Genomic DNA, 22256 nt, shown 5'->3' with positions numbered 1-22256 from the left:
ACAGAACTTCATGGTTTCTGATGTGCTCTGTGTACTTCTCTTACTCTGTCTCCTTTGAGTCTCAAACTACCCTAATAGGTGGTCAAGGTAATAATATTATTCCTACTTTACAGATAAGGAAACACTCTCAGGTGAAGGGCTTGGATTATATTCCCGTTCTTTTAACCCCTAATCCCAGTGTGGTTTATCACTAGCCCAGCTGTTCTTGAACACTTCTTACCTCAATGTATTTCATTTTACTTATAAACTCATTTCACAGTAACTGCCCTGCTGTAGTTTCTACTCTGGAGCCTGAGACCTAGAATATGATCTTCCTTGCCCATTAGAGATAACCTCTCTGAAGTCTTGAAGTTTCTTTGCTTTTCTGCCCCAGGATGCATTTCAGTGCTACCCAAGTCCAGAACAACCGCTTGCCACACTGTGTTCCTCCAGTCTGTCAGCCGGATGCCAATAAGGTCAACTGCTTCCCAGAGTAGGACCTGCTTAGACCACCTCCACATGCTCAAGCTAGCACAGGACTGTGTAGTACTAACCCTCCTTGTATCATTAGATCATGCTGCCCCTTATAGTATCTGTTACATCAGTGAGAGTCAAAGTGCTCCTCTCATGTCATTTAGTAGTTAAGAACACATCTTCTGGGGCGCCTGGGTGGCTCAGTGGGTTAAGCCTCTGCCTTTGGCTCAGGTCATGATCTCAGGGTCCTGGGATCAAGCACCACATCAGGCTCTCTGCTTGGCAGGGAGCCTGCTTCCGCCTCTCTCTTTCTGCCTGCCTCTCTGCCTGCTTGTGATCTCTGTCAAATAAATAAATTTTTTTTAAAAATCTTAAAAAAAAAAAAAAAAAAAAGAACACATATTCTTTCCAGTCTCTGTTTGAGGTTTTCTTGACTGCTTGTCTACATGATGCTTCCCTGGTGGTGTGTGTGGGCCTGCCTCCACATAGAAGGTCTGGGCAAGCGGGAAGTCATGTGTGTGACAGGCCTGACTGGCACCGCATCCTCACCTTTTCCCAGATTGTTTCTGAGCAGCTCTCACTGGGGTCACTCTGGCCTTTGTATGCAGCTGCCCTTCCGCAGGCACTTATCTTCTCATGCTTGCCTTACGTGTGGCACTTGCAAGGTCATAACAGAGCCTGCCTTTCAGTAAAAGAGTCGCAACTCCCCAAACACATTTTTAAATGCCAGTTGGGTGCCTGGGTGGCTCAGTTGGTTAAGCATCCGACTCTTGGTTTCAGCTCAGGTCATGATCTCCTGGTTGGTGAGATCAAACCTCGCCATAGGCTCTTTGCTCACCAGGGAGTCTGCTTGAAGATCCTCTCTCTCATGTAAATAAATCTTTTATTTATTTTAAGGATTTTGTTTATTCATTTGTCAGAGAGAGAGAGAGACAAGCAGGGGGAGAGGCAGGCAGAGGGAGAAGCAGGGCCCTGCTGAGCAAGGAGCCCAATGCAAGACTCGATCCCAAGACTGTGGAATCATGACCCAAGCTGAAGGCAGCCGCTTAACCGACTGAGCTACCCAGATACCCCACAAATAAATCTCTTAAAAAAAAAAAAATAAAATGCCTGGTCATTTCCTGTACTCTCTGCTGGATGGCGAAAGCCTCAGAGCATTCCTTTAATCTTGTCCTTTATTCTTTAGACTCCATTTACTAACACACACTGGCAATGAAAGAAGGATTCATATACCTTCTCTCTTAAAGTCAGCAGAATAAGTCTTTTGCAGGGACTGGGGAGCAACCTCTGGGTTGTATAACTGGATTAAGATATTTCTATATTGATGTTGCCTGCCATAAGCTTAGACCCTGTCCTTTATGGTTTATCAGAGACTGTGATCTTGGGAGAAGAGATACTGGGCAAATATTTAAAATAGGTGCTTAGGGGCACCTGGGTGGCTCAGGGGGTTAAAGCCTCTGCCTTCAGCTCGGGTCATGATCCTGGGGTCCTGGGATCAGGCCCTGCATTGGGCTCTCTGCTCAGCGGGGAGCCTGCTTCCCTTCCTCTCTCCCTCTGCCTGCCTCTGCCTACTTGTGATCTCTGTCAAATAAATTAATAAAATCTTTAAAAAAAATAAAATAAAATAGGTGCTTAGACCAAAAATATTCAGGAACCTATAGTTTATGGGAGTAAAAGTAAAATATAACAAATGTGATCTGAAACTAATATAATTGTATATTAACTATACTGGAATCAAAATAGAATAAAATAAAAAATAAACATGATCTATTCTCCAGAAAAAATATCTTTGGAAGATTATTGGAACTCATTTGAGTGTATTTCTCTATATTAAGTAGTAATACGTAAATAATAATTGGACTGGCCCCCCAAATTTTTTAAAGATTTTATTTATTTGACAGACACAGCGAGAGAGGGAACACAAGCAAGGGGAGTGGGTGAGGGAGAAGCAGGATTCCTGATGAGACTGGCCCCAAATTTCAAGTGATTATTTATCTTTGGGTGGTGAAATAAAAGTTTGTTTTTGAGATTTATTTATTTTGGAGAGAGAGCATGAGCAGGAGGGGCAGAGGGAGAGAGAATCTCAAGCAGACTGGGCTAATAAGCATGGAGTCTGTCAAGGGGCTTGATATTGATCCTGAGAGCACCGCCTGAGCCAAAACCAAGAGTATGACGGTTAACCGACTGAGCCACCCAGGCGCCCCAAGAATCTGCATTTTAAAGTAAAATCACCTATGTCACTATAATTCCCTTGAAGCCCTGTCACATATACATGATGCTGATGTTTGAAGTGGCATGGCAGACCCTGTTGAGTCAGCATCATGGCAAATGAGGTCGTTTTATTGTCTCATTTCTTTTGAAATTGTTGGAAGGAAAAAAGATGTTCCCTTCCCACTCAGATTCAGCCAGGAAATCCCTTTTGAAGTCAAAGCATTTTATTTTCTTCTATTTTTACTCTTATCTTTCCTCCTCTTCCCCCAAGGGATAAACATCGGAGACTGCAAATGAGTGACTGCAGATGAGTGATGGTTGCTAGGCTCAGGTAGTAGCAGATTGAAGCAGGTAGAGGGGGAAGGATAAGGAAGCCAGGGAGCTTCCTGGCACCTCCTGAATTCGACTCACCTGTGTGACTTGATTTAGCATTCATCTTTTTTACTCTCATAGACACTTTTGTCCCTCTTCTAGGGAGTGCAGAATTGACTCTGTTGCCCATGAGAAACCCAAATCTGTAGGCAGAAATAGACCTAGCCACTCTTAACACACATATGACACTGGGATCTCCACCTCTGCCCTCTCGGCCGCTTCATATGTAGAGGGACAGAGGGCCACAACACCCTGTTTAGAAGAGGTTTCATAACCAACCAGTAACTGCTGACTACTTACTACCTGTGTGGTTGTGCTATTTCTTGTAACCAAAGCCAGTAACAAAGGTGTTTTATACATTATTGCCTGTAGAGATATGTGTGTTGTCAGCATGGGAAGTTGATACATTTTAGCTCAGTTGACTAAGAAATTGAACCCTTTGTATTCTTTCAAACTGACTTAATAATTATCTTCCTTGAGTGATTAAAATTTGAAATGGTTGAAGAGTAGACTTCAGAGGTGAAGCATTGGGATTTCTTCCTAAATAGTAATTGAGGTGTTGAAATGTTAAAGTTTGAGAGGTAAATTCACTTATAAAGAAATTTCACTCATTTAATACATCTTTCTTAAACATGTGACTTTTTTTTTTTCTTTCACTTTTCCCTTCTTCCTGGCTCTTATGTATAAAAATAAATGGCAATTAAAATAACTAAGAGTAGTGGCGCCTGGGTGGCTCAGTTGGTTAAGCGTCCAACTCTGGGTTTCAGCTCAGGTCATTACCTCGGGGTCCTGGGATGGAGCCCTGCATCAGACTCCCCACACAGCAGGGAGTTTGTTTTTCTCCATCTCTCTCTCTCTGCCCCTCCCCCTGCTCATGTGCATACACATGTGCACATTCCTGCCTCTCTCTCATTCTCAAATAAATCTATTTTAAAAATTAAGAGTAAATTAAAATGTGAAAGCAGTTTTAATATTTTGATTTTTCAGTATTTTAATCTGGCAGACTGGGCTTTTAAGAATAGCGCATAAGGACCTTTCTAGGATGGAAATTCCACCAGAACTACCCCTCCACCACCCCCCAAAAAACCCTCCAAAATAAATTCACTTCTGATCTTAACTATTGTGAGGTAGGAAATTAATTTATCATCTCATTATAGGAAAAGGAAAAACTGTACTTTTGTTAAATAGTAGATGTAGAAATTTTCTGTTAATACTAGATCTGTAATTCAATGTGATGCTGGAAAGATGAAGATTATTTTTTGTAGTACATAAGATAAAGCACCCAAGTAAAGTACTTTTCACCTAAAGTCATCCTCCTAAAATTGGCAAGTTAAACTATCAAATGGTTTGGTTTAATATAACCAAATAGTTTTAACAGTCTTTTTTTTTTTTTTTAAGATTTATTTATTTAATTGAGGGGAATGAGAGCGAGAGGGAGAAAGAGTCTTAAGCAGACTCGGTGCTAGGTTGGGAGCTTGACACAGGGCTCGCCCTCACAACCCTGAGATCTGACCTGAGCTAAAACTAAGAGTCGGGTGCTTAACCCACTGCACCCCAGGCACCCCAATATAACCAAATAGTTCTTGTGAATTTTAAAAACAACCAATATAATCTTTCGTTTCTATAATTCAAGTGCTTGATGAAGACAGCCTTATTGGCCTTGAGGTGACTGTGCATTGCCTGCCTGTTATCTGTTAACCCAAATTGCAAGCTCCTTATGTCTGTAGGATCTCCTGTTTTTGATCACATTTAAACATTATGTTATCGTGTTACATATGCAGTTTAAAAAAAAAAAAGATGCACACATGTATATATATATATATATAAAATAATGTCGTTTACTCTCTGCCTCCTTGAGTTTGGTACCAATGCTACCATCCATGCCAGAGATTGGACTTCATCCTTTCTCCCTGTGCTTTCTGCAGTTTTCTCCTGCTCACAGGCTTTATCCCCTGCCTTCCTGGGACTCTTCAGAACTAAACCATCCTGTGTGTATTGAAACCCAGACATACTAACCCTTAGCAATGACTGCCCTCTATGCCATTAGAAACATTAGAAGCTGTGTTCTTTTTTTTTTTTTTTTTTTAAGATTTTATTTATTTGAGAGAGAGAGCACAAACAGAGGGAGCTGCAGGTAGAGGGAGAAGCAGGCTCCCTGCTGAGCAGGGAACCCAGTAGGGGACTTGATCCCAGAACCCTGGATCATGACCTGAGCTGAAGGCAGACACTTAGCCACTGAGCCACCCAGGCGTCCCATAGAAGCTGTTTTCTGTACCATCTGAGTTCGTTAGCTCAGTTGACTTGCCATAAGGTTCATACCTGTTTTTTCTGTTTTGATAAAAAATACTTTATTTAAATTTTATGTTTGTTATGTCCATTATCTACCATCTCTAAGAAATTACAAACTGGAACTTAACAAATTTTGAACAAAAGTTTGAAAAAAAATCCATCTTTCTTCATATACAGTGTATTTGTTTTGGGTTGAAAGCAGTAGAGACTCTTAGAATCATTTTGATGATTATCAGAGATTTGACTCTTGACTCTTCCAGCTTTTCCCAATAAAGTCCCTGTTTCAGTTTTCCTCTTTCTTTTCTCCTTGTAGTGGACATTTGGGAGCAATAAAAATAAGAAGAAAGGAAAGGCCAGAAAAATAGAGAAGAAAGGAACCATGAAGAAACAAGCCAACAAAACTGCTTCCTCAGGCAGTTCGGATAAAGACAGTTCTGCTGAGAGCTCAGCCCCTGAGGAAGGTGAGCCATGTGGCCCAGACCTGGGGGTGAACTCCCACTCTTGTCAGGTTGAAGCTACAGAGTCAGAACTGGAGCAGGAGGCTTGGGCAGGGCTGCATTACAGCATAGCCTCCATCTTTATTGCAGCGGTCCCTAACCTTCACAGTGGTCATGGATCCTTTGAGAATTTGAATGAAGCAAGAGAAATACACAGTTCCCAAGGGCTAGTGAGGCGCCTAAAGCCCATCCAGCAAACCTGTGAGGAGTCTCTGCATTAGAGTCTCCACGCTCTTTACAAATACCCTGCATTTTCTTTCCTTCCTCTTGGTTACACATACGTGATCTGGCTGAAGAGGAAGATTCTTGAACCACATACAAAACTCAGTGGAAAAATGTTCTTATTTTGAAACCAGTTCCAGAATTTTTGCTAAACCTAGGATGAAGGTGAACTTGTTCCAGGACTAGAATGTTAAACTTTACATTTCTCTTAAGAAATAACATTTATGTACAAACTGGCCTGCATAGAATGGGCCAAACCTGGTTTTAAGCATATTGCCTGTGAATATTAGCTTAAATTGAGTCAAGCAGAGTTCTTGTTAAATTGCCAGTTTAACTTAATACTCATTTGTAATGTATACTGCCTTTTTCCATCATCCTTTATCCTGTCAAGATCCAGTTTCATTGAGAATTCACCAGTGTAATGACTCATTAAAACATTGAATATTTTAAATGCCAACTAATAAATATAGAAGAACTTGTTGAAAGTCACCATTTTTCAACCCTCATGGTAACAGTTGGTTAACTTAAGAAATTATGAGCCTAAGGAGTGCCTGGGTGGCTCAGTCCGTTGAGCATCTGACTCTTGATCTCAGCTCAGGTCTTGATCTCAGGGTCTCGAGTTTAGGTCCTGTGTTGGGCATAGAGCTTACTTCAATACAAGGAGGGGTGGCAATGATTATCAACACTGTGGGGTCATCTCTGTGGCCTCAGGCTTCTGTAGCATAGTCTAATCTTATGTTTGGGCCTTCCTGTAGGTGAGGTGTCAGATTCTGACAGCAACAGCTCCTCCTCCAGTTCAGATTCCGACTCATCCTCAGAAGATGAAGAGTTCCATGATGGCTATGGGGAAGACCTCATGGGCGATGAGGAAGACCGGGCCCGTCTGGAGCAGATGACAGAGAAGGAGAGAGAGCAAGAACTGTTCAACCGCATAGAGAAGAGGGAGGTGTTGAAAAAAAGGTAATGTTGTAATTAATTCCTTAATGATAAAATTCATATTCAGAGCCCCATCTTCCCGGAATTCAAGACTTGGAACTTCTTAAAATTTCTTTTTTTTCCTTTTTAATTTTTTATTTTTTTTTTAATATTTTATTTATTTATTTGACAGACAGAGATCACAAGTAGGCAGAGAGGCAGGCAGAGAGAGAGGGAAGCAGGCTCCCCACTGAGCAGGGAGCCTGACACAGGGCTCGATCCCAGGACCCTGAGATCATGACCTGAGCTGAAGGTAAACACTTAACCAACTAAGCCACCCAAGTACCCCACTTCAGTATTTTCTGAATTACTTTTGCCATATTTAAATGACCAGACTTCTTCCTTATCTTATAACGTAATCTCACAGTAAAAATAAACATGTTTATTTCCTCTAGAAATAAAATAGTCTTCAGAAGGCACCTGGGTAGCTCAGTGTGTCAAGCCTCTGCCTTCGGCTCAGGTCATGGTCTCAGGGTTCTGGGATTGAGCCCGGCATTGGGCTCTCTACTCAGCAGAGAGCCTGCTTCCCCCTCTCTCTCTGCCTGCCTCTCTGCCTGCTTGTGATTTCTTTCTCTCTGTCAAATAAATAAATAAAATCTTTTTTTTTAAGAAGGCAGTTCTAAAGGCTTTATTTACTTATTTTTAAATTTATTAGACTAAAAAAAAATTATTTCACTTAAAAAATTATTTTAAGGTGGGTGCAGGTAGTTTTAAAGGTAGTTTGTGAAAAAAACTGACATTTGTCTAGGCTCAATTCAGACTCACTGGACAGGTGATCTGAATGAGTCACTTACCCTCTTCCTGCCTCAGTTTCTTCCTTGGGATTATTATAAGCCTTGAGTGAGATGATACATGTAAGCATATTGTGTAAATAATAAGCTATTAACTTTTTAAAATAACTTCATTGAGATACATTTCACATACCATAATCTACCCATTTAAAGTGTAAAATTCAGTGGCTTTTATATATTCACAAAGCTCTTTATCTCAATAAATTTCAGAACATTTTTTTTTTTGAGTACACAGAATTTTTATTATACTCTTTTCGTGTGGTTCAAAAATTACACAAGAAAAGTTTTTTGAAATTGTGTAAATAAAGGGGAACATACAGATGAATTTCAGCACATCCAGGGGCTTGAGACTATTCTCTCGCTCACTCTAGTGTCTGGTATAGATAAGGTGGTCAGTTTAATAACATGAAACAAAACAAAACAGAAAAAAAACAATCAGCCTGAAGCCCCTCTTACTGGTCAAGGTATTAATTCCCACCACAGCTTCATGCCCGATCACCTGGCTCTTTTACACATACGCAGTCTTACACTTTTCCAATGAGTATTTATTATTAGTTAGGCCATGATTCAGAATCCCAGGGTGGGGATCACCATACATCCAGGTCCCCCTTCACCACCCTGGGAGAAGGACGGAGGACAGAGGAGAGGTGGGCGGAGCCAGTTCAGATCTTCCCAGGAAATGTGCCTTCTGCCCGGCGGTCATCCCAGGCCCACACCCAGGATATGGGGCAGAGGGACTTGTATACACGCTGGTACCATTCACACAAGGAGACATCGCCCCCTTTAGCAGTCATTGCCTTCTCACAGTGGTGGAAGTCCAGGTAGTTCTGCCAGCAGTTCCTGGTCTGGTTCTGGTTGGGGAAGCGGCTGTCAAAAGGGGCAGTCGGGTAGTTCTTGATTTTGGTTTTGATGTCTTCTGCCATGGTGCTGACTAAACACACCACAGCAGAACCTCCAAATTTCAGAACATTTTTAACACCCTGGAGGGAAATCCTATATCACTACTAGTCATTTCTCTGTTTCCTCCCAAGCCTTCCAGCCCTAGGCAACCACTAATCTACTTTCTGTCTCTACAGATTTGGCTATTTCTGGACATTTTATGTAAATGGAATCATACACTATGTAGTCTGTTGTGACTGGCTGCTTTCACTTGGCACACTTTAGTAGTTCATCTACATAGCACATCAGTACTTCATTCCTTTTTATGGCTACATAATATTTCTTTGCATATAAAATGTATATACCACATTTTGTTTATTCATCTATTGATTGACATTTGGGTTGTTCCTACCTTTTGCTACTATGAACATTCGCGTACAAATATTTGTTTGAGTACTTACTTTCAGTTCCTTTGGATATAGACCTAAGAGTGGAATTGCTGGGTCATATGGTAATTTTATGTTTAATTATTTGAGAAACCATCAAACTGTTGTCCACAGCAGCTGCACCATTTTGCACATCTACCAGCCCTGTGTATGGGTTCTAGTATCTCCACATCCTTGCCCACACTTGTTATTTTCCCTGCTGTTTGATAATACTACCCTGGTGGATATAAAGTAGTATTTCGTTGTGGTCTTTATTTACATTTTCTTGTTGACTCATGATATGACCATCTTATGATATCTTTGTTGAGCAATTATATATCTTTGGAGAAACATCTGTTCAAATTCTTTGCCCATTTTTTAACTGGGGTATTTGTCTTTTTGCTGTTGTGTGGTAAGAGTTCTTTGTATAGTCTGCTTATCAAACCCTTATCAAATATATGACTTACAGATATTTTCTCTAATTCTGTAGGTTGTATTTTTCATTCTCTTGGTAGTATTGTTTGATACACAAAAATATTTAATTTTGATGAAGTATTTTTTCCCTTTCTTGTTCAAGCTTTTATTTATTTATTTTTTAAACATTAGACATTTATTTATTTATTTATTTATTTTTTAAGATTTTATTTATCTATTTGACAGATCACAAGTAGTCAGAGAGGCAGGCAGAGAGAGAGGAGGAAGCAGGCTCCCCGCTGAGCAGAGAGCCTGATGGGGGGCTCGATCCCAGGACACTGGGATCATGACCTGAGCTGAAGGCAGAGGCTCCAACCCACTGAGCAATCCAGGCACCCCTCTTGTTCAAGCTTTTAATGTCATATCTGAGAATATGCCAAATCCAAGATCGTGAAGATTTAACTGCTACGGTTTCTTGTAGGAGTCTTAAAATTTCAGATCCTTGATCCATTTTGAGATCATTTTTTTATGTGTTGTGAGGTAGGGATCCAGCTTTATTACTGGCATTTCAATATCTAGTTGTCTCGGTGACTTTTTTTTTTTTAATTTTACTTATTTATTTGACAGAGAGAGAGAGAGAGAGAGAGAGAGCGTGAGAGCAGGAACACAAGCAGGGGGAGTAGGAGAGGGAGAGGTAGGCTTCCTGCGGAACAGGGAGCCTGATGTGGGGCCCGATCCCAGGACCCTGGGATCAAGACCTGAGCCGAAGGCAGACGCTTAATGACTGAGCTACCCAGGCGCCCTTTCTCTGTGCCTCTTAAAGAGCTGTTCTTTCTGCAGTCTTGGCACACTTGTCAAAAATCAATTATATATATTATAAACATATTATATACTTATGCTTATTTGTTAACTCTCAATTCTATTCCTTTTATGTATATGTTTGTCTTACACAGTTTTGTTAACTGTAGCTGTGTAGTCAGTTTTTAACTTAGGAAGTGTGAGTACTCCAACTTTGTTTTTCTTTTTCAAGATTGTTTTGGCGGGGCACCTAGTGGCTCAGTGGGTTGAAAACCTCTGCCTTCGGCTCAGGTCATGGTCTCAGGGTCTTGGGATCGAGCCCTGCTTCAGGATCTCTGCTCAGTGTGGGGCCTGCTTCCACCTCTCTCTCTGCCTGCCTCTTTGCCTACTTGTGATCTCTCTCTGTCAAAATAAATAAATAAAATCTTAAAAAAAATAAAAAAGATTGTTTTGGCTACGTGGGGCCCTTTACATTTCCATATGCATAATAGTATTAGATTCTCAATTTCTGCAAAAGCAAAAAAGGCATTTGGGATTTTTTTTTTTTAAGATTTTATTTATTTATTGGACAGACAGAGATCACAAATAGAGGCAGGCAGAGAGAGAGAGACAGGAGGAAACAGGATCCCTGCCAAGCAGAGAGCCCGACGCGGGGCTCGATCCCAGGACCCTGGGATCACGACCTGAGCTGAAGGCAGAGGCTTTAATCCACTGAGCCACCCAGGCGCCCCGGCATTTGGGATTCTTATTGAAATTGTTGAATCTGTGGATCAAATTTGGGAGTATTGCCACTTTGACAGTAAAGTCTTTCAATCCACGAACCTGTTATCTTTCTATTTATTTAGGTATTCTTTAATTTCTTTGAACACTTGTCTTCCCGTTTGGGATGTAAAAGGCTAGCACTTTTAAAATTTATTCCTAAATATTTTGTCTTTTGGTTGCTATTATAAATTGAATTGCTTTCTTTGTTTCTTTTTGGGATTGTTCGTTGTAAGTATATAGAAATACACCTAATTGTTGTATATTGATCCTGCCCCCTCCAACCTTGCTGAGCTCATTTACTAGTTTTAATAGTTTTTAGTAGATTTTTTTTTTTAAGATTTTATTTATTTATTTGACAGACAGAGATCACGAGTAGGCAGAGAAGCAGGCAGAGAGAGAGAAGGAAGCAGGCTCCCGGCTGAGTAGAGAGCCTGATGCGGGGCTCGATCCCAGAACCCTGGGATCATGACCTGAGCCGAAGGCAGAGGCTTTAATCCACTGAGCCACCCAGGCGCCCCAGTTTTTAGTAGATTCTTTAAGATTTTCTATGCATAAGATCATGTGAGCTACAAGAAAGACAAATTTTACTTTTTCCTTTCCAATGTGGATTCCTTCTATTTTTCTTGTCCTCCAGTATGATGTTGAATAGAAATGGTGAGAGTAGCCTTGTCTTGTTCCTGATCTGTGGAGGAAAGCATTCAGTGTTTCATCATTAGCTGTGGTTTTTTCATAGATATATTTTATCCATTTGAAGAAGTTCCTTTCTTTCTTCTTTTTTTTTTTAAGAGATTTTATTTATTTATTTGACAGAGATCACAAGTAGGCAGAGAGGCAGGCAGAGAGAGAGGAAGGGAAGCAGGTCCCCTGCCGGGCAGAGAGCCCGATGTGCGGTTTGATCCCAGGACCCCGGGAACATGACCCGAGCCGAAGGGAGAGACTTTAACCCACTGAGTCACCCAGGTGCCCCATTCTTTTCTATTCCTAGTTTGTTGAAAGTTTTTATCAAGACACTTGTTAGATTTTGTGTAATGCTTGTTCTGGGTCTGTTGAGATAGTTTTGAGGTTTTTGTACTTTATTAATAATAGTTATACTACATTGATTTTCTTATGTTGAACCAATTTTGCATACCTGGATATATCCTACTTCGTGATGGTATATCCAGTTTTTTATAAGTTGCTGGATTTAATTTGCTACTATTTTGTTGAGTTTTCTTTACTTACTTTTCTCGTAATGTCATTATCTGGTTTTGGTTATCAGGATAATACTGGCCTCAGAGAATAATTTAAGAAGTGTTTCCTCTTCTCTTTTTTGAAAGAGTTTGTGAAGAATTGGTGTTAGTTCTTTCTTAAGTGTTTAGGAAAATTCTCCAGGGAAGCCATGTGGGCATAAGCTTTTCTTTGTAGGAAGTTTTAAAACCACTATTTCAATCTCTTATGGGTCTATCCAGATTTTTATAGTTTTTTTTTTTTTTTTCTTGAATCAGTTTTGGTGGTTTGTCACTTTCTTGAGATTTTTTCCATTCCATCCAAATTACCTACTTTGTTACCATATAATTGTTCAGGGTGTTCCCTTATGATATCTTTTATGTTTCTGTAAGGTCCATAGTGATGTCTCTTCTTTCATACCTGATTTTAGTAATTTGAATCTTCTGTCATTTTTTCTTGGCCTGTTTAGACAAAGTTTTGTCTGTTTTGTTGATCATTTCAAAGAAGCAACTTCTGGTTCCATCGATTATTGTTTTGCTATTCTGTGTTTTTGTTAGTTCCTGCTCTAATTCTTTTTTTCTGCTTGCTTTATATTTAGTTTGCTCTTCTTTTTCCACTCTGTTAAGGTAGAGGTTAAGCTAGTGACTCGAAATATTCTTTTTTTTTTTTTTTTTAAGTAAGCTCTGTACCCAACATGGGACTCAAACTCACAACCCTGAGATCAAAAGTCACATGCTCTATCAACTCAGCCAGCCAGCCAGCCAGCTATCCCTATCTTCCTTTTTAATGTAGGCATTTATAGCTATACATTTCCCTCTAGGCACTACTCTATCTACATCCTATAAGTTTTGTTATGTTGTGCATTCATTTTCAGTCCTCAAATTATTTTCTAATTTCCCTTGTGGTTCCTTCTTTGACCCATTGGTTATTTAGGACTATGTTTTTATGTGGGTGTTTTTTGTTTAATGTTTTTATGTGTTTTTTTAAGAAATTCATTAATAGTGCTTCTTTATATCACATTATAAAAGTACATTAACAACCCTAATTATGAATGTAAAGGATATAACAAAAGAGACTTATGTACTGTTAAAAATTAAGTAAAAAAAAAAGATAGTTGGGGTTATTTTAAAGTGTTATGAAAAGAGTTTAATGTTTATTATATTCCTGTATTCCTTCCATAATGTTCCTTGAATTCATGCCTCCCAAAATAGTTTTGTTTCATAAGAGCCTGATTTTTGTTATAGGGAAGGAGCTTAGATTGCATTTGTTGAAGAGAATAGTGTATTTATTCACAGCATATTTATTCATTGTGTTTGCTGGTGTGGAGGTGAAGGGGGGAGGCATTTTTCCTAATAAAGAAAGATGGAGAGTGGTGGTTTTTTAAATTTTTGTTTTAAAGATTTTGTTTTTAAATAATCTCTACACCCAGCATGGGGCTCGAGCTCATAGCCTGGAGATCAAGAATCACGTACTGTACCAACTGAGCCAGCCAGGTATCCTAAGAGTGGTGAGATACACAGTCTTTGTCCTGGCCACCTTAAAAAATGTGACAGTAGGGGCACATGGGTGGCTCAGTCATTTGAGCTTCTCAGGGCTGTGAGAGCGAATCCATGTCAGACTCCAAGCTCAGAGCAGAGTCTACTTGGGATTCTCTCTCTCTCCCTCTGCCCCTCTCCCTAGCTCTCTGTCTCTCCGTCTCTCTGAAATAAATAAATCTTTAAAAAAAAAAAAAAAGGGACAGTGGCTCTCTGTAGTTTCATTCTGTTTCTAATGGAACATCATTGCAATTAATCCAGAAATCAACTGTTTTCTGTTATGTGAAGATTGAAGGAGAGCTGTGTGTTACCAACAGGGTACAATAGTATGTTGAATATTTTCTCTCATTTTAAGTCTGTTCCAGCTTAATGCTTTCAAGTACTTCTGGTATACTTACGCTCAATATTTTTTTTTTCAAAGATTTAATTTATTTATTTGACAGAGATCACAAGTAGGCAGAGAGTCAGGCAGAGAGAGGAAGGGAAGCAGGCCCCCCGCCGAGCAGAGAGCCTGACATGGGGCTCGATCCCAGGACCCTAGGATCATGACCTGAGCCGTAGGCAGAGGCTCTAACCCACTGAGCCACCCAGGCACCCCTACGCTCAATATTTTTAATGTACCTATAAGGTAAATTGGAGTTTCTTGCAGGAAACCAAGACATTCAACTCCTTCCCCTACTTACTTCCTTTATCCTATCTAATAGAAATCAGTTTTTGTAAATACTTCATTGCCATCTAAAAACCAAACAAATATCTTTTAACCAGATTTGAAATCAGGAAAAAACTAAAAACAGCCAAAAAGAAAGAAAAGAAAGAAAAAAAGAAAAAGCAAGAAGAGGAGCAGGAAAAGAAAAAACTGACACAGATTCAAGAATCTCAGGTAGGAAATTCAGTGTTCCTTGTTATCCAAAAAATAAACCTCAGTTTTGAGTGTGTGTGTGTGTGTGTGTGTGTGTGTGTGTGTGTATGTGAGAAAGATGGTTTTATTTAGGGGGGAAAAAAAAAGATGGTTTTATATTAATCAGCCTAGTTCAGTTCATGCAAGACATACTGTCTTTATCTTGTAGGCTCACCAATCTCTGGACCTACCATTTCACCGTTAGCCATGCTCATTCCTTAGGAATTCTTCACCCAAGTCTGCTTTTTATTTTTTTTTTTTTTTTTAATTTTTTCCAAGTCTGCTTTTTAAAAAACAACTCACTGGTGTGTGAGCATTCTGTAAGGGAAAGTTGATAAACGTCCTATCCCAGGTAGCCAGATTAGTTCTGAGGTTTACTCAGGTGTGTGTCATCCTGGACTTGGTAATAAATGTAGCTGAGAAAATAAGTCATCTCTGCATTCATCATAGAAATCTTGTTAAAAATATCCACAAATATGAGCCATCTAGGGTGGCCTTCCAGAAAGTGTTTATTCCTATAATTCTTCGGCTTTCTGTTTATTAGCCAGATAAGACAAGAGTTGACTTTGTGCTCTCTCCACTTTGTCCACTAGAGGATGCTCGCTTCCCCTAAACAAGTTTCAGTTTCTGCAGCCTGTATAGATTCCCATTGGAAAACTGAATGATTAATTGTTAGGTACAAAGAATGTTGTCATTGGCTGTTAATAAAAAGAGCCATCCTACATATTTTTCCCTTCCCAGGTAACATCCCACAACAAGGAACGGCGTTCCAAACGGGATGAGAAACTAGATAAGAAATCTCAAGCCATGGAGGAGCTAAAAGCAGAGCGAGAAAAACGGAAGAACAGAACAGGTCAGTGGGGAAAATGTAATGGCTACTTTGTCTCTATGATCATATGATTTGATGCTCTGGTACCCGTTTACATTTCTCACCCCCTTTTATAAGCTCTTTTTTTTTAAGTCCTTGTTATGGGTAATTCCAAACACATGCAGAGAATAGTATAATGAACCTCCATGAACCTTTCATCCAGCCTCAACAATCAACTCATAAACAGTCTTGTTAAATCTATATTCTCCTCTTTCATTGGGTTATTTTGAAGTAAATCACAGCATCACTGTATTTCAACCATAAATATTTCTGTACGTGTCTTTAAAAGATAACCACTTTTGTTTTAAAAGTAACTACAGTATCATTATCACATCTAAGAAATAGTAACAGTGACCTTCTTAATATTATGAAATATCTAGCCAGTGTTCAGATATCTCTAGTTGTATAATTAAAATATACTAATTTGGTTGTTCAAATCAGAATCTTAAAAAAATCCACACATTGTGATTTGTTAGTATGTCCCCAAAGTTACTTAATCTGTATAGGTTTTCCTGTTCATCTCTTTTTTCCCCTTGCAGCTTATTTTGAAGAAACGAGGTTCTTCGTCTTAGAGTTTCTCAGATGCTGGGTACATCCCATAGAGGTGCTGAATGTGTTTCTCTGGTATCTTGAATTTCCTCTAATTTGTAGTTAGAGCTAGGTAATTGGACACATTCGGATTTGTTCTGTTTCTGTTTCAGTTTCTGTGTGGCGGGTTTTAGGTTGTATATACTTTGTTTGTACTTCCATCAGGAGACACAAAATACCTGTGTCTCACATTTTGTGATATTACCAGCTCTGTCACTTATTTTTGCCGCAATAACGTGAAATAAAAGACTGCTCCAAACTCAAAAATACGCCTTTGCTCCTGCTTGTGGATCTGCAGTTGAGCAGTGGGTTACCTCATATGCATGTTAGCTGGGATAGTCTCCAGGCTGCAGGTTGGGACCAGCAGTCTCTCTCCCTGTTACACCTGTCTCTCTCCCTCCTCAGACCAATATACCTAGGGCACATTCTTCTCCTGGTGATCGTAGGAAGGTAATAGGGCAAGCAGAAATGCGAGATAACTCTTGAGGCCTAAACTTGACATTGGCACGTGTGGTGTCAGCTCTTTGCATATTCCATTGGCCAAAGTAGTCACATGACAAGCCCATTGTTAATGGCTGGGAGGACTCCTGAGTCACATGGCAAAGCGCATGGGTACAGGGAAGGATGAAGAATTGGGAAATAGTAATATGTTCTATCCCAGTAGCCATTGGTAATCATTACCTGGATCATTTAATTCATTATGAGTTACAAAATGGTGATATTCTAATCCCTCATTCTTCATTTATTATCTGGTCTACTTTTCATAAAAAGAAACTTGTCATCAGCTATTTAGTTATCATTAGGTACATTTTGTATAAAAAACAGAGTAAATGCTGGATTTTTTTTTAACCTTTTATTACTAGTTTTCAAAAGAATAAGATAGTACCTTAGCAGATTCCAAAGGTGACCTCTGTGGTTTCTTCGCTTATTGTGTGTGTGTGTGTGTATGTGTGTATACATATGTATGTATTTTTTTAAAGATTTTGTCTATTTATTTGAGAGAGAGAGAGAGCACAAGTAGAGGCAGGGAGAAGCAGACTCCCCACTGAGGAGCTGTCCCCACTGAGGGGGCCCCCACACTGGGCTGGATCCCAGGACCCTGGGATCATGACCTGAGCTGAAGGAAGAGGCTTAACTGTGACTGAGCCACTCAGGTGCCCCTATTTGCTTATTTTGAATATCATGTGAATTCATGGATTTAAACATCCTTTTGTGTATTTTAATCCCTTTCAGTTATTATTGACTCTCAAATTGTACCATCTTCAGTCACTAGCCTGAGTCCTTTTGATGTGAGATCTCAGTAGTCATTAGTTTCCTTGCTTTCTGGATTTTGAATCTGCCATTTCTCTAAAGAGTCTTTTTATGAGAAACTGTTACTAGACACCATAGTCTAGACATAAGGAAGGCTCATGCTACTGGGTTGGCTACTACTTCTAAGCCTTTCAGTACACACAGCTAGCTTTTTTTTTCCTTTTTTCTTTTTTAAGGGTAAATTTTACCCTTTTGAGCTCCATATTAATAAGTCCATTTCGGAATCAGAGGGAAAAGGTTTTTGTTTTGTTTTTTATAACAGCATTATTGAGATAAAATAAAGGTAGTAGGATGCCTGGGTGGCTCAGTCAGTTAAGCATCTGCCTTCAACTCAGGTCATGATCCCAGGGTCCTGGAATTAAGTCCCTTGTTGGGCTCCCTACTCATCAGGGAGCCTGCTTCTCCCTCTACCTGCTGATTCCCCTGCTTGTGTGCTCACTCACGCTCTCTCTCTCTGATAAATAAATAAATAAAATCTTTAAACAGAAAGAAAAGAAAAAGACAAAGGTAGCATACTCTTTACTCATTTAAAGTATACAAGGCAGCGGCTTTTAGTATGTTCACAAAGTTGTGAGATAAAACTCAGTAAATTTTAGAATGTTCCATTACTCCAAAAAGAAAATTTGTATCCCTTAGCCATCACTGCCCCCCGCCGAGACCTATCATCCCCCAGTCTTAGGCAACCTGTAATTAACTTTCTGTCTCTGTAGAGTTGCTTGTTCTAGACACTTCATATTTCACTTAATATTTTCTTTAAAAAGTACATACTATTTCCTAGATTTATTCATGTTGTAATATGTATTAGTTCATCAGTGGATGTATATGTTTATTTTATCCATTCACCTGCCAGTGAACATTAGGGTTGTTTCCAGTTTTTGACGATTACCCATAATGCTGCTGTGAGCATTTGCATATAAGTCATTGGGTAGACATATATTGTCATTTCTCTTGAGTATTTGCTTAGGAGTGAAATTGTTGAGGCATATAGTAGCTCTGTGTTTGACCTTTGAGAAACTACAAGACTGGCACCTGGTGGGTGGCTCAGTAGGTTAAGCATCTGCCTTGGGCTCAGATCATGATCCCAGAGTCGTGGGATCGAGTCCCGCATTGGGCTCCCTTTCCACTGGGGAGCCCCCTTCTCCCTTTACCCCTCCTCCCTGCTTGTCATCTCTCTTTCTCAAATAAATAAAATCTTTAAAAAGGAAAGAAACAAACAAAAGAAACTATCAGACTGTTTTCCAAAGAGGTTTTTTTGCATTCCCACCAGCAAAGTATAAATGTTCCAGTTTTTCCACATCTTTACCAAGACTTGTCTTTCTGGGAATGAAGTGGTATTTCTTTGTGATTTTGATTTGCATCTTCCTAGTGATTAGTGGCTTTGAGCATCTTTTCATGTGCTTATTGACCATTAGGGTATCTCTGCTGAAATGTCTGTTCAAGTTCTCTGCCCATTTTGTATTTTGTATTTTCAAAGATTTTTATTTATTTATTTAAGAGAGAGTGAATGAGAGAGAGCATGAAAGGGATAAGCAGACTCCCCATGGAGCTGGAAGCCCGATGTCGGACTTGATCCCGGGACTCTGGGATCATGACCTGAGCTGAAGGCAGTCACTTAACTGACTGAGCCTCCTAGGCACCATCTTTGCCCATTTTTTTAATCATGTTCTTTGTTGTTGAATTTTGAGTTCTTCAAATATTTTGAATATTAATCCCTCATTGGATGATTTGCAAATATTTTCTTCCATTCTGTAGGTTTCGTTTCACTCTTGCTAGTATCTTTTCATTGCATAAAAGTTTTTAATTTTGATGAAGTACAATTTAGCTTAATGTTTTTTCTTTTGTTGCTTATGCTTTTGGTGTCATATCCAAGAAATCCTTGCCAAATCCAGTGTTGTGAAGCATTTCCCTTATGTTTTCTTCTAAGAGTTTCATAGTTTTAGCTCTTACATTTAGGTCTTTGTTTTTTGGTTTTGGTTGGCTGGTTGTTTGGTTTGATTTGGCTTGGTTTGGTTTTTAGACAGAGAGGATGGGGAGGGGCAGAGGGAGAGGAGGAGAGAGAATCTTATTTGGAGCCCTCAGGGCTCCAACTCACAACCCTGAGATCACTGAGCCAAAATCAAGGATTAGACACTTTACAAACTGAGCCACCAGATGCCCCACATTTAGGTCTTTGATTCATATACAGTATAGAGTAAGGGGCTAAGTTCTGTTTTGTTTTGTTTTCACATGGTATGTTCAGTTTTCTCAGCACTGCTTTTGAAAAGACTTATCATTTCCCTCATATATACCCAACAAGGGGCTTGAACTCATGGACCCTGAGATCTTATAATTTTTTTTTAAAGATTTTATTTATTTATTTGACAGAGATCACAAGTAGGCAGAGAGGCAGGCAGAGAGAGAGAGAGGAGGAAGCAGGCTCCCTGCTGAGCAGAGAGCCCGATGTGGGGCTCGATCCCAGAACCCCTGGGATGATGACCTGAGCCGAAGGCAGAGGCTTTAACCCACTGAGCCACCCAGGCGCCCCTGGACCCTGAGGTCTTACTTAAGGAAACAAAAATCTTACTTAAGGAAACAAAACAAAACGAAGTTTCCAAATCAAAGCTCCTAAAGAAGATATATTCAAAGAGATTTAGTATCTATACCTTTCTGTTTCATCCCCAGCCTCCCTTCTGTAACAGGCAACCTTTTAAAAAATTTTTTTAGATCCTATCCTATCCTATCCTTTTTTTTTTTTTAAATGAAAGGATGCAGATTCACCTTCCATCTTAGATTAATGGTAGCTCACCATGCATACTTTCCTCTACATTGCTTTTTTCACTTAACCACAGATCCTAGAGGTCACCCCTTAGTTTTTAAATAACATAGTGATTGGTAGATGATTTTTTTTTAAGTTTTATTTTATTTAAGTAATCTCTACACCCATTGTAGGGTTTGAACTCGTGACTGAAGATCAAGAGTCGCATTCTCCTACTTGAGCCAGCCAGGCACCTCTAAACTACCTGTTTTTGAAATATAATTTTATTGGAAAGCAGCAATGCCCATTTGTTTCCTAATTGTAGCTGCTTTTTATCTATAGCAGCAAAGTTGAATAGTTGAAATAATGACCACATGAAGCCCAAACCTAAAATATTTACTGACCGCCCCTCTAAAAAAACATTTTCTAACTCAGGATGTAGTGTCATGACTCATTCCTTTTTTTCTTTTCTTTAAAGATTTTATTTATTTTGGGGCACCTGGGTGGCTCAGTCAGTTAAGCATCTGCTTTTGGCTCAGATCATGATCCCAGGGTTCTGGGATCAAGCCCCACGTTGGGCTCCTTGCTCACGGGGAGTCTGCTTCTCCCTCTCCTCTCCACTCTTGCTCTCTCTCGCTGTCTCTCTCGCTTGCTAAAGTAAAGATCTTTTAAAAGATTTTATTCATTTATTTATTAGAGAGTGTGCACAGGAGGGAGAGGAAAAGAGAATTTGAAGCAGACTCAGTGCTTAGTGCAGAGCCCGACCTGGTACTCTCTCCCACAACTGTGAGGTCATGACCTGAGCCAAAACCAAGAGCCAAACATTGAACCTACTACACCACCCAGGTGACCCTGGTCCCTCCATAGCTGCATAGTAGTCTGTTTAGGTGGATGTACTGGGGTGATTCAGCCACTCCCCTGTGCAGATATTTGCGTTGTTTTCAGTCTTCTGCTAATTCAGATAGTACTTTAAATTGCAAATAAAGTTTTTCTCCAAGACTGTCTGAAGACATCACAAAAATTTTCCCCATCTTTCTTGCCCATCTTCAAACATCTGGAGTGTAATAAAGGTAACTCATTAGAGTTGGCAACCCTTTCTGCCCACATAGCAATAAACTTCCAGCCCTTTTTTGTCTATTAAAGCTCAACAGTTGGTGCCTGAATTTTGTTTGTTTGTTTGTTTGTTTTAAAGATTTTATTTATTTCTTTGAGAGAGAATGAGTGAGAGAGAGCATGAGAGAGAAGGTCAGAGGGAGAAGCAGACTCCCCAAGGAGCTGGGAACCCGATGCAGGACTCCATCCTGGAAGTCCAGGATCACGACCTGAGCTGAAGGCAGCCGCTCAACCAACTGAGCCACCCAGGCGCCCTGCCTGAATGTTTTTAACTCCTGTTTAGCTCTGTTCTTTCTGTAACCCCGGTGATCACTGTGCAGTCCAGAGAGGATAGGGCTGTCTGTTGAGTCCCTTCCCATGTCCTGGTTCTTTTTCAAGCATAGAAGATGTTTCAGTTTCTTATTGAGAGAATGTGGATAAACATTTCCCCTTTCTTTTTAGCTGAGCTCCTCGCTAAAAAACAGCCATTGAAAACCAGTGAGGTGTACTCTGATGATGAGGAAGAGGAAGAGGATGACAAGTCCAGTGAAAAGTCAGACCGCTCATCCCGAACATCATCATCTGATGAAGAAGAGGAGTAAGCTTGTGTATATTTTGGTCTAGTGGTCAGATAGGTGGGTTCTTTGGGGAGAAACTTAGTGTAGTTTCCAAAGTCGTCTTGTTTGGGTGGTGAACTTCGACTTGGTTCAGTACCCTGAATCGTAGAGCTGAGTTCCCCAACATATCAGTCCAAACATGTGCTCCTGCCTTTGGCTCCTATCCTGCACCTCTGGACGTTTTATCTGGGCCTGGCAGGTAGGCAACTGACTTCATGTCACCCTCAGACTGGCCTGGAGTTTCCATTACTTTTCTTACTCTGGTAGGTTATCTGGAATGACAGCCTCACTGAAGACAGTTCATAGGAGCGGGGTTCTG

The 22256-nt window shown here is 40.0% G+C and overlaps 2 protein-coding genes across 2 annotated transcripts in view; one reads left to right on the top strand and one right to left on the bottom strand.

Annotated features, from left to right (window-relative positions):
* Nucleotides 1-22256, top strand: part of RTF1 (RTF1 homolog, Paf1/RNA polymerase II complex component) — a 52495-nt gene that overhangs the window by 22644 nt on the left and 7595 nt on the right. The window contains exons 3-7 of the mRNA XM_032856790.1: nt 5639-5786; nt 6800-7004; nt 14595-14709; nt 15469-15580; nt 21783-21918. Of these exons, the coding sequence (XP_032712681.1) occupies nt 5639-5786; nt 6800-7004; nt 14595-14709; nt 15469-15580; nt 21783-21918 (716 nt within the window). The remainder of the gene's footprint in view (nt 1-5638; nt 5787-6799; nt 7005-14594; nt 14710-15468; nt 15581-21782; nt 21919-22256) is intronic.
* LOC116867235 (cytochrome c oxidase subunit 6B1-like) lies at nt 8335-8759 on the bottom strand. Its single transcript, XM_032856791.1, has one exon. The coding sequence runs from the start codon at nt 8731-8733 to the stop codon at nt 8473-8475; it is 261 nt and encodes an 86-aa protein (XP_032712682.1). The 5' UTR covers nt 8734-8759; the 3' UTR covers nt 8335-8472.

This window comes from Lontra canadensis, unplaced genomic scaffold (genome assembly GCF_010015895.1).
Source record: "Lontra canadensis isolate GAN:19392208 unplaced genomic scaffold, GSC_riverotter_1.0 scaffold12, whole genome shotgun sequence".
In the NCBI taxonomy this organism is placed as follows: domain Eukaryota; kingdom Metazoa; phylum Chordata; class Mammalia; order Carnivora; family Mustelidae; genus Lontra; species Lontra canadensis.
Note: the sequence above shows the minus strand (reverse complement) of the source record. Positions and strands in the feature narration are given on the sequence as shown.

Excerpts from the sequence above, each read along its gene's own strand:
- LOC116867235 (XM_032856791.1), bottom strand. The coding sequence starts at position 8,733 with ATGGCAGAAGACATCAAAACCAAAATCAAGAACTACCCGACTGCCCCT.